This window comes from Cetorhinus maximus, chromosome 6 (assembly GCF_964194155.1).
Source record: "Cetorhinus maximus chromosome 6, sCetMax3.hap1.1, whole genome shotgun sequence".
Taxonomy (NCBI): Eukaryota; Metazoa; Chordata; class Chondrichthyes; order Lamniformes; family Cetorhinidae; genus Cetorhinus; species Cetorhinus maximus.
The window spans coordinates 99,356,418-99,369,286 of record NC_135884.1 but is presented as its reverse complement, the minus strand read 5'-3'; the positions used below and the strand labels follow the sequence as shown (position 1 = coordinate 99,369,286).

Below are 12,869 nucleotides of genomic sequence, written 5' to 3'. Positions count from 1 at the left end.
CCAGAAACCACTAATTCTGATATTAACTCCCTATTTAATGCAAAAGTAGGGAAGACAGAGCCAATCTCTGTTACTCTGCAGGTAAATAGAAAACATTTAATGGTGGAAGTGGACACTGGTGCTTCAACCACACCTTCAAATATTTAAACAAGGGTACTCAACAATTGAATTTGGAGCAGACTTAAGCCAAATTGAAAAAAAAACTTATACTGGCGAAGCTGTCCAAATGAAAGGTGTTACCACTGTATCTGTTTATTATAAGCACCAAACAGCACAACTCCCAGTGATGGTATTAGAAGGTGAAGGGCCAAGTCTTCTAGGTCGTGATTGGCTGAAAGAAATTAAACTAAATTGGTCTGAGATTTTCTAGCTACCGAGTGGGAGGGCTGCCAGAGCTGCTAAAGAAATATGACAAGGTTTTCGAGATGAACTGGGGAAAATCAAAGGCCTACAGGTTAAGATCTACATTGACTTGGAAGCAACTCCTCGTTTCTTTAAAGCAAAGTCGGTGCTAAGCGCTTGGAGGGAGAAGGTTTGCACCGAATTGAACCATTTAGAGAGGCTGGGTGTCATGCAGCCGGTTCAATTCTCAGAGTGGGCAGCACCTATAGTCCTTGTCTTAAAACTGATCAGACCATTCAGATCTGTGGAGACTATAAGCTAACAGCAAACAATGCTGCTAAGGTTGAGGATCTCTATGCTAAATTAGCAGTAGGAACAACTTATACTAAACTAAGTATGAGTCACACATATCAGCAGCTGGAACTGGATGATATCTCCAGAGAGTGACCATAAACACACACAAAGGGTTATATCAATACACGCGTTTGCCCTTCAGTGTTTCTTCAGTCGGCACGATTTTCCAGAGAACGATGGAAAGGTTTTTGGCTTTTCCATAATTTCAGCTCCAGCTTTACCCCACTTCCAATGCCTTCTGTTTTACCTTTGGCACATCCTATTTAAAGGCTGGATTGGCAAAACACAACATCCCCAAATAATTGAGTAATATCACTTACTCATTTTCTGTGAAACCATTGCTTAGTTATTGAGTATATGTGTTTTTCGTCCTTCGATAAATCATAAAATTACCCAAAAACCCATTGGTCCTGACCTGATTTTCATAGATAATGATTGGGCCAGACCTCGCAGTCCCTATCGCGCAAAAATAGGCTGGTTCTTGTGGTCCCTATAGTGGCAAATGCTGAGATGTTTGTCACTCTTAAGGGCCACAATGCCACTGCAAGTTTTGGGAAGCCCACACACGCTCAAATCAAGAATTTGTGGGTGTGCCTTTTTGAACTCCGGGGAAGCCCGCGCTGATGGTGCCAGTTTCCCATTGGCTGTTTCAGGAACAAATAAAAAGAGGAGTTTCCCTCTCGCATATCGTCAAGCAGAGCTAGATAAGATATAGAAGAATCTCTCGCATTCCCATTAATTGACATTAAATGGCTTAAACAATATTGCTACGTAGGTAGGCATTTGAAATGCACTGAACTAAGTTTTATAAGAAATGCCATAAAACAGATAAAGGTGGGATTTCATCTTTTTCTCTCTCACGTGTCTGGATGGTAAACCCCCCTTTGCTGATTGGCCATCCATTAAACGCTCCACTTGATTTTTCTTTCCATTGATCTCACTGGAATCCGCTCTATTAATTGTCTGACTGGATTTTCAATCTAAGATTGATGTTGATTTTAATCCTCACTGCCTCCAATATTGAAGCTACTTGTCTCCATGAGTAACATGTGCAGGGAGATTTGGCTCATTGGTGGCAACAATCGGAACTGGAGGGAAATCCTCTCGCAACCAAATGGAGCTGCGTGACCTGTGACACAGAGGCAGCCCACACGGGGACCGTGTCGAGTCAATTCTACCTGAATTATTATGTGGGGCACAAGGGCAAGTTTGGCCACAAGTTCCTGGAATTTGAGTTCAAGCCGGACGGTAAGAGCTGGCTGGAATGTCCAGAGCTCACAATGTGGCTGTGAATCTGGATCCTGGGGAGGTTCAGAGGTGGTGGAGGGAAGGGAGGGCCCGGGGTCCCAGATGTCGCACTGCTGTTGCTGAATGTCTCTGAGTCAATGTGCAGCAGCAGCAACAGCAGTAACTCTCCTGTACAGCTCCCTGACTGTAAAAAAAAAAAGACCTTTCAACTCCCTACACACAACTTTCTCGAACAGGCATTTCAGAATCTCTGAAGCTCAAGGTTCCTGGGATCAAAAGCAGCATCAATATCCCCAAACACCCTGCTGTGTTTGCCCACTGTACATTAATTCTTTGGCAGCGACGGCCTGAGGATGTGAAATGCAGGATAATGTTCGTATTCCCTGCTGGCAGATTTACATGGAATTTACAGCACATAAACAGGCCATTTACAGCACATGAACAGGCCATTTGGCCCACCTCATCTATGTTGGTGTTTATGTTCCACACAAACTTCCTCCCACCCTTCTTGATCACATAATCAGGATAGCCTTCAGCTTCTTTCTTTCTCGTTTATCAACAGCCTTGAATCTTGTATCCAGACCCCTCATGATTTTGAGCCTGTCTAACAAGTCTCCTCTCAAGCTTCCCTTCTCCAAGGAGAACAGCTCCAGTTTCACCAATCTATCAGACAACTGAAGTCTATCGCCCTCGAAACCATTCTCGTAAATCTTTTCTGCACCCTTTCCAAAACCTTCACATCCTTCCTGTTGAGGTTGAACCAATGTTTTACGAAGGTTCATAATTTACTTGTTTTAGTACTCTGTGCCCTCAACTATAAAATTCAGGATTCCGTATATTTTATTAACTGCTTTCTCAACCTGTCCTGCCACCTTCAATGATTTATGCACATATACACCCAGGTCCCTCTGCTCCTGCATTTCCTTTAGAATTGCACCCTTTATTTTATGTCACCTCCCCTCATTCTTCTGACCAAAATGTATCACTTCACACTTCTCTACACTAAATTTAATCTGCCACATGTCTGCCCATTCCACCAGCCTGTCTATATCCTCTTGAAGTCTATCACTATCCTCCTCACAGTTCACAATACTTCCAAGTCTTGCATCATCTTCAAATTTTGAAATTGTGCCCTGTACACCCAGGTCTAGGTTATTAACATAAATCAAGAAAATCAGTGGCCCCTCTATATACCATCCCCAAGTAGGAAGTAGGGAAAGTTTTCTGTAATTCATATTTTAATAGGCTTGAATTAAATAATTAAACTGTTGCATAATGAAATTCTAGCTATGCTAAAGACTAATAATTCAAAATACCACATGGTTCAAAATAAAATGCCTACTGGCACTAATATTTTTCACTTAAAAAGCATAGTTTTACTGACATTTGGGGACTCAAATGATTAATACATAGGAAAACAATGTAATAGTAGATTTAAAATATCAACATTTTACCATTGACCAGAAACTGAACTGGACTAGACATATAAATACTATGACTACACAAGCAGGTCAGACACTAGGAATCCTGCGGTGAGTAACTCACCTCCTGACTCCCCAAAACCGGTCCACCATCTACAAGGCACAAGTCAGGAGTGTGATGGAATACTCTCCACTTGCCTGGATGAGTGCAGCTCCTCCAACAATCAAGAAGCTTGACACCATCCAGGACAAAGCAGCACCTCAAAATTTGGCATTACAGCCCTGAATATAGTGAAGTAAAAGAAAAAGAGTAAGAGGACACATTACTGACTTTCAATTTAAAATGACATGTGATTGGGGAGGTTGTGGGGCGGTGGGGGGAGATGAGGGGGAATGACTTTAGTTACAACTCTTACAGAATAGCAAACTTATTTTTGGAGTGCATTTATGATTTTGTTAATAGATAAAAGGCAATCTATCTGCTGGGATTACATTGCTGCTGATATGGAGCAACAAGAAATCTTGGCTCTGAAACATCAAATGGATGAGAAAGATGGTTTAAATAAAAATAACACATAGAATTAGAATGAAGTGAACAAAGGGAACTGCATGTGTTTTAAAAGGAGTGGAATCTGTGCACAACTGTCACTTCAGGACCACTTTAAGATATACTGCTATCTGCTTGGTGAGCTATGCTGCCCTGCAAACATTTATAAAAAAAAGATACAACTGGTGCACAATGCTTGTGACAGCTGTGGTTCCCATAGCAGCAAGCAGAATGTCTGTCCTAATCTGACCCTTTCCTCAGTGGAACTTTTAACTGTTGCTAAGGTGATTCTTGGTTGTGCTAATGGCAATCTGGAATTACTTTCCCCCACCACCCTCACTGTGCCCCACCCCTCCCAAAAATCTTGGATATCTACGATATCCTGGTAGCACACTTCCAGCACCAAAGAACACAGTCACAACAGAACACCATTATGTTAATCAATGTTACTTAGTCATCAACTTGCTGACAGCAGATGACTTATCAGTATGGGAGGGTTTATGAACAGAGCTGCTTATGCAGTTGAAGGAGAGCATCAATGGCAATTTTGAAAAACAAAATACAGGGGGATTACATTCTGTCTTCCCTGCCAACACCAACCCCACCCCCCTCCCCCAACCACCCCAGGCAGTCAAAGTTATGCTACGTTTGTATAAAGCTCTGGTTAGACTGTATCTTGAGTACTGCATTCAGTTCTGGACATCACACCCTAGTGTGACAGTCTTGGAGGGGCACAGCACAAATTCAGCAGAATTATACTAAATTGCAATTATGAGGACAGCTTGCGTAGAAAAGGTTCGTATTCCCCTGAGTATAGAAGGTTAAAGGGTGATCTAATTGGAGGTGTTTAGGATAATGAAAGGATTTGATAGGATTGATAGAAACTATTTCCTGTTGTAGGAGAGTCCAGAAGGAAGGAGTAGTATCATAAAATTAGACTGAGTTGTTCAGAGGTAATATCCAAAAACACCTCTGCCACTAGTGTGTGTGAGAAATCTAGAATTTTCTCTTCTCAAAAGGCTGCGATGATCTGGCTAGAATAGAAATTTCAGACTTAGTTTAATAGATTTTCGTTAGGAAAGAGATTAGCCATGATCAAATTCAATTGTGGAACAGGCACGAGGAACTGAATGGCCGACCTCCCCACACCCCATTATTGTGTGGAATAAGCTTATAAAACTAACATGGATTTATAAGTAGACAAGATTTGTCAAAATCTGATCATTATGGATCTGTTTTAACTTGTTCATTTAAAATAACAAATGCAAAAAAAGGGGCAAAATGCCCTTCTTTGTATGTGGAAAGTGCCCATTCATCTATTCCTGACCCAATGGATGAGGCCGATTTGTAGACAACCAATAGGCTAGAGTTAGAACATTTAGTGGCTTGAAGCACTTATTTTAAAAAAAAGTTAATTCAATAACTGAAGTAGGGGAGTGCCCTATTCAATGGTGTCTGATCCCTGCCAATCTATTTAAACTATGCCATCTTGTCCTCGGGCATTGATGGGGATGGAAGGAAGAGGAAGAATGAGAAAGGAAAGGAGAGAGAATCACATCTGTATCTGGGTGAATGTTAAAACTTTGTTCCCCATTGACTAAGGGAAATTCCCCAGCCCTTTTCCTTCAACTTGTAAAATACTCAAAATTCAAAGATACAAAATGAACATTCATCCCATTTCATCATAATTTCTTTGAAATAACAATCACAATGTCTGCACTCCAGACTGGTACCAGACCAGTTTAATTGTGTTTAGTTTTGACCAAATCTGCAAAGTGATTGCCAGGAGAGATTAATGTATTTTAAAATTCAAAATTCCAACTTTTTTTTAAAAGCGATTCATTAAAGTAGTTTTTAAACAAAGGATATGGGTAATTTAAGACAGGTATAAACACAGCGTGAAGCAGTGCCACAGTTCCAGCATAGAAAATTTTTCCATAATGTCCCAGCTCTGAGGAGTTTCGCAGGTAAATAGCAGCATCACTCGGAGGGCGGAAGAGTCTGAGACAACACAACATTTTTGCCACTGTGGGACTAAGGCACAGACATTAAGAGGTTGTACACAATGCAACACAGATGTTTTATCATTTCAGAACTCCAAACGCTGGTCTTCTGAGGCATACTAAGACTTCAAATTGTCCATTCACAATGTGAACTAATAAGCTCTCACTGTTAACATAATACGTTTCTAATTAAAGATAGTACATTTGACAGTATTTTTTTTAATCTACCTGAAGAAAATCCCAATACATTTGCATTTATTTCGTTTTCAGTCAGCAACGGGGTGCCTCTTACCTGTAATGAGCACAGCCTTTCCCTGCACAGATAACTTAGGAGAGGAAAGTGACTGAAAGGCAAGCAAGCATGCTGCAGTGAAAATCAGAACCCCTGACAAGCCTGCCAGATACATGCAACAGATCATCTCCAGGGCAAGAAGGAGAATCGCATAAATGATCAGGCGATGAGTCAATTGTGCTTCAGACGTCACCAGTCTCAGAAAAGCAACAATGCCTAGCACGGTGATAACAGACACACAAGCTAAAAAGGAACTGGAATACCCCTCCATTGGTTCTGGCAGAGGCACACTTGCAGCTGGTCCAAGACGCGACTGATTCAAAGACCGTATTTATACTGTTCGAAAGGAGCGAGTAGCCCCAAAGGGGGAGGGACTATGGAAATATGCACTAGCTTAAAAGTTAAGGAAAACTTTAAAAAAAAATCCTCGGAGGTCCGGTATGAAATTTACGATTAGAGTCCAGACGATTTTAAATCTTGAGCCAACAGTTGGAGGCGTTGCTAATGCATATTGCCTTCGGTACGTTAGCTTCCAAGTTTAACACAAATACGAATTCCGGCTGACAGAACAGACTGCCATTTCATGTTGGAAAGTTGCCAATAGACTGAACCTGGTACCGTCAAGGACGGAGTAGTAGCGGTGGTAGATGTCACAGTGCGATTCGAGGACAACAACAAATCGTTGGAGAAAGCTTGGGCACTTGAGACTGAGATCTGCGAAGGACACAGGAACTTTCAGGGCGATCTTTAATTAGAAATTCAACAGTGTGCAATGTGCTCAAGTGTAACATTCAATCGTTCTAAACAAAAAGGCAGTCCTTCAGTTCCCAGTCTGAGTGCAAGGAAAGGTTAAATGCTTCCAGTGGTTGTAAGAGGGATGGGAATCGGGGTACATCCTGGAATGAGACTGGGAGAATGCAGCATTTTATTAGCCCAGCAAAACGTAGTTAATTTGCTACTCCGGTTTCAATAGCTTCCAGAATCCGCTTTTAAATTGCAAAGAACACTCCAAGGGCGTTTTCTTCTGTTAAATGCATTGTCACTCTAGATTGCTTAACAACAAAGGCTGTAGCTGACTTCATGTTGAGGACATACAAACACACAATTTCCCAGAGACCTTTAAGTGAACGAAAAAAGCCACAGGCAGAATCCTCTTACTCCAATACTTGCTGCTTTTTGTTCTTAGTGTAAAAAAACTTCTAGCAACTGAGGTGGGCAATCGACTCCTAGGCAGGTAAATTCAAATATGGTGGAATGGATGACTCAGCTCCTGATATAACTAAATTTACTCGCACTCTCCAAACTACTTGAGGTCATCTGTTCAGTGACCTTTGCTGCTGTCACTGTGACCTCACCCCTGACTGAGGGCAGGCCCCCACCAGCCATCCCTGTCATCCTCGAGCTGCTTAATTCCTATTTACCTTCATGCCCTCCAAGCTCATTCAACTTCAGCAGGGGCCAAAAAAAGTGGCTGTTTGAGGATTGACAGTCCCAGTACACCACGCATTTCCCTCCCCCCACATTTCTCAGTTGCTGTCATTGGAGAGGGAAATGCAGCAAGGTATGAAGGGCAGTCAAACCATAACTGTTCATTTTGCACCCCTGAAGTTGGATTTTAACCCCATTTGTCCCTGAGACTCATCTTCACCCCATTCCCACAAGAATGCTGATCCTCAACTTCCCTTCCTGGCCCCTGTGCTCGCTGATATTAAAAGTTGTCCCCTCTTCTCAGAAACTGCCCCCTTTCAAACCTGCCATCTTCACTTGCCTCCTCACAAAAAAACAAACGCAGTTCTGCTACCCTTGGAAACGACTACCCATCTCCAACCACCCTCTCCAAAGTCCTTGAACATGAGGCCTATCAAAGCTATAAATCTGGAAAGTGGGATTAAAATGAGCAGCTAGTTTCTTTTCTCTCTTTTTGGCTGGCGCAGACACAATGGGCTGAATGGCCTCTTTTTGTGTTGTAACTTTTCTATGAGCTGAATTTTCCCAGAATTGCACAAAGTGCAGTAGTGGGCGGGTAAAATGGAGTCCTACCCACAGATGAAAATGACGGGTTTTCACGCCATATCTTCTCGAGTCTGCCTCATTATATATTCACTCCCACAAAACACACCGTTTCCATGGTGAGCAGGCTCTCATTCGCCCGCCTGCCACCACCCCACTGTTGCCAGCCGCCATCTTTAAAAGGCAGCCACCAGCAAAGCGCTCATCGCCACCAGCTCATTACTGCTGCCTGGAAGACATGGCCAGCAAAGGATAAAAGACTTCAGCCCCCCACTTCAACAACGGCTCCCTCGAGTGGCTGCTGGATGCCGTGGAGGCCTGACGGGATGTGCTCTACTCCCACTCTGGCCGCAGGATGGAAAGCAATGTCACCAACCCGGCTTGGGAGGTGGTGGCAGCAGTGGTCAGCACCAACACCCTTCAGAAGAGGACAGCCACCCAGAGCCGCAAAAGGATGAATGATCTCCTCCGTTCCGCCAGGGTAAATCATTCTTTTCATCACTCTCAACTCACACACTCACAAACCCAGCACACAGCCACAGGGCCCTCACTCACTGCCAGTGCAAGGGACATCACCATTCACTCTTTCACACACACCATCATTGTCCTCATCCCGTCCATGGGACCATTCACCACCCACACAGGCCAGCATACTTATCATCTGGCCCACAGGTGTCCTGATACACTCTCCATGCAGGACAAACTGGCTCACAACAGGAGGGAAAGGTCGCAGACAGGTGGAGGGATGCTGGAGATCAAAGTCCTGACAGAATTTGAAAACAGAGCCATCCAGCTGGCCAGCGATGAGCAGGACCGGTCCTGTGCTGACGGTGAGGTCGGCGCTGCTCTACCAAGTGAGGATCCAGCAGTGCGACATCCATCAGACAACCATGCCGTGAGTGATGTGTCCTGTTTCACAGGCCACTGCCATGCACTAATTATCTCCCCTTGCCTTCGCAGACACACCTGGGGAGCAGCAGACGGAGTCCATGACCCAGGGCCTCCAATCAAGCTCCGAAGAAACCTCCAAAGAGGAATCTGAAGGTACCCTCCCTGAAGTCCTGTCACAGCGCTCACCCACACCCTCCACCAGCGCAGAGACACACACCTCGGTGGGACCAAGCTTTAGAGTAGCCTCGGGACCACAATCTAGTGAGCACATCGCACTTTCTGATCCAAAGCAGGCGGAGGCAGGGACTTCCCAGGTCCCCGGCACTCGGAGGACTGCTGGATGCCAGAAATCTGCTGAGTCCGAGTCAGATGATGATCCTCTGGACTCAGTCATGTCACAGTTACTGGAGCTGCAAAGGCAAGCTCGGGAACGTCAGGAAGGGATGTCCGCTGCACTCCTCAGATTGCAAGGCACGATGGAGGAGTCCATCCGTCTTCAGGCTGAGGTGATAGCGCTGGCATTACAATGCACTGAGGTCAATATTGGCAGGATAGTGGCTGCCATGGAGACCTTGGTCCAGGACGTCACTCCTGCACTGCTGCGCGGGCTTAACTCCATCACTTGTCCCCAAGGAGCCATCCCTGCAAACTCTGTGGATCCTGGAAGACTGCAGGGATTTGCGAGCAACTCAGAATGTAGGGTTCGTGCACACTCCCTGGAAACCGTACACACACTTGCAGGATACGTTTCTGGTGGTCGCATACCAGCTGCATGTTCAGTGAGTGGATGCCCTTGCGGTTGATGTAGTTCACCGAGTGTAGCGATAGAGATCTGAGCACCACATGAGTGCAGTCAATTGCACCCTGCGCCTGTGGGAATCCCGAGATCAGGGCAAATCCAATGGCCCTTGTATCCTGGCTGTCCCGGTCCCGGGCGAAATGCACAAAGTTGTGTGCCATGGAGAAGATGGCATCCGTGACCTCATGAATGCATTTGTGGGTGGCGGATTGCGAAATCCCACAGAGATCACCTGCGGAGCCCTGAAAGGAGCCACAAGCATAGAAATTGAGCGCCACGGTCACTTTCACAGCCACTGGCAGTGGATACCCTCCATGTCCCCTTGGCACCAAGTCCTGCAGTAAGTGGCAGATGTGAGCAACCAGGTCCCTAGACATGCACAGTCATCGGCAACACTGGTTCTCAGTCATCTGCAGGAATAACAGGCGGTGTCTATAGACCCTGGGTGTCACTAGGCGCCGACCAGTCACGGCTCGCTGTCGCTCCTAGGCAGCGTGTGTGGGAGCCCCGGCTGCCCCTTCTTCATGAGGTTGCTGCTCTGCCTTTACACGGCCAGGAGCCTCAGTCACTCTCTCCTCCATCTTCTATGGTCTCTGTCGGCCATCAGGCATACAGCTAGGTCACCAGGATCCATGATCCTGACGCGGTCATCCTGCAGCATGAGAGAGACTCATGGTTATCATGGCTGCACTTAGCATCTTTCCTGGCCTGTGTGACTGCCCCTTAATGCTTCCTGGAGAGTGCTGGTCACCCCTCGGATGGCCAAAGATGAATGCGCTGCATGGCTGCCCTGTCCACCTGCGACATGGGGGACACTGGTCCAAACTGGGATGCTGAGATTACAAGGGGCTGTGAGCATCTCTAGTAGCAACTATTACATGGCTAGTGTTGGCAAGGAGATTGTACAACGTGTGCAGTCTAACTGCTCCACGGCCCAATAAAGTGGCGGCGGACTCGAAGTCTGTGCTGGTGGGGGAGGAAGGTAGTAAGGTATAGAACACTTGGTGGCCCTTTGGTGCCTCTGTGTTGCTTGCATTGGGTGGGCAAGTTAGGAACCCGACCCCAATCATATCATTGTGGCTGCGCCTGATCTGTCTCAGTTGAAGAGGCCTGGTCAGTTTATGCAGGTCTCCCTAATGCGGGGCCATTTCCCTCACTTATCCTGCCCCCCCACCTCGATTGCCTGTGCGTGGGATGCAGCACCAGGGCAGCACTTGACCCCAACCCCCCGCCCCCAGCACTCGTCTCCGAGGCTAGGCAGCACTTGCCCCCAGACACCCCCCCACCTCAGCAGTCGCTTGTGGGGCCAGGTATCAGTTGCTCCCGCCCCTCAGCACCCCTGAGGCCTGTAAACAATGGGCGAGCTATGGAGAACGCTGCCGCTCACTCATCTCAGTTCCCCCAAAGTGAAGGCTGCCAAGTGCATATTGCCTGTGTGCTGTTGTGAAACACGTCAGCGTGCTTTCCCGCTGACATGGACAGACGATACGGCGGGGTTCCAAGAGCCTGGTGGGATGGCCTTTTAATGATATGCTAATGTATTACAATTAGCTCCCTGCCGACCAATGGTGGGAAACGCGGCCACCTATCACGCCCTCCGTCAGCGGGCTCGGAAAACTCTGCCCTATGGATTTGAATCCATGTTTGAATGTCTACAATCAGGTTTCTGCACAATCCTCATCCAAGTGACTGTGCTGCTGTCTTCATCTTGCCCGCCAGTACACTAGAGGCCTTCCGTGATCAGTGGGCACCACGGGGGCTGGGATGCATCATCACCCCTGGAAATGACATGTTGGTTTAGTTTTGTAAGTTTGCTTTCATGTTTTTGTTTTAGTTACAGTGTCCAGCCAGGGGCTGTCATCCCTCATTGATTTTTAGTTTAAGTTATTGATTTTGTTTCTAAAAAGAGTCTATAACAAAGAACTCACCGCGGGGGCTGGGGTGGACCATCAGCCCTGGGAACACTATTTTAATTAGCTAAGTTTCCTTTGGAAGTTTTATTTTTGTTACAGTGCCTCTTTAAGGGGCTGTCAGCCTTGTTAATAGTTTATTACTTTATTTTATTGGATATTTACTGGTTTCTTTAAAAGAGCATATATAAAGAAACAACGCAGGGCTGGAGTGCATCATCAGCCCTGGGAACACCATTTTAATTTAAATTAGTTAAGTTTCCTTTGGAATTTTTATTTTTGTTACAGTTAGTTTTTTTTTTATGGTTTCTTCCAAAGAGCATATAAAGAAAGACTTCACAGACTCCCAGGCTGCCTGTATTTTCTGCAGCCTCGAGGGCTCTGTGTTCCATGTGTATTTTTAGGCTGTCAGGGACTGCAGCCCCTTTTTGATTATTTAAAGGGGGTTTTGATTACCTAAAGGGGATTATCTAAAGGAGACTGAAGTCTGTGTATTAAAGGACAAATGGGGTGAACAGCTGCAGAACATGAAAATCGGACAGTGTAAAACTAGCTTTTGTCTTCAAAGACAATTATTCCTACTGCATTGGCTGAGATAGTTTGTGTCTTAGCTCATGAAGAAGAAAACTGAATGCTAAATATAGAGCATTAAATAGCCCATGGGACCTTGAATTCATTTAAAATAAGAGCTGAGAGGTTACATTGGGAATGTTTGAGCATGTAATATAGCTCATCTTATTCTACACCTTTCTTTAAAAGTCCATACACTTCCTTCAAGTTTGTAGGTCTGTTCACATAACTACATTAAGGAAAATTGCTTTTTTTTATTCATTCACGGGATGTGGGCTTCGTTGGCTGGGCCAGCATTTATTGCCCATTCCTAGTTGCCCTTGAGAAGGTGGTGGTGAGCTGCCTTCTTGAACCGCTGCAGTCCATGTGGTGTAGGTACACCCACAGTGCTGTTAGGAAGGGAGTTCCAGGATTTTGGCCCAGTGACATTGAAGGAACAGCAATATATTTCCAAGTCAGGATGATGAGTGACTTGGAGGGAA

The 12,869-nt window shown here is 45.4% G+C and overlaps 1 protein-coding gene across 1 annotated transcript in view; it reads right to left on the bottom strand.

The window, feature by feature from the left end:
• hsd11b2 (hydroxysteroid (11-beta) dehydrogenase 2) overlaps positions 1 to 6,935 on the bottom strand; it is a 71,315-nt gene extending 64,380 nt beyond the window's left edge. Inside the window, exon 1 of the mRNA XM_078544162.1 lies at positions 6,208 to 6,935. Coding sequence (XP_078400288.1) covers positions 6,208 to 6,478 — 271 coding nt within the window. The 5' untranslated portion in view covers positions 6,479 to 6,935. The remainder of the gene's footprint in view (positions 1 to 6,207) is intronic.
• Positions 6,936 to 12,869: the final 5,934 nt, after the last annotated feature.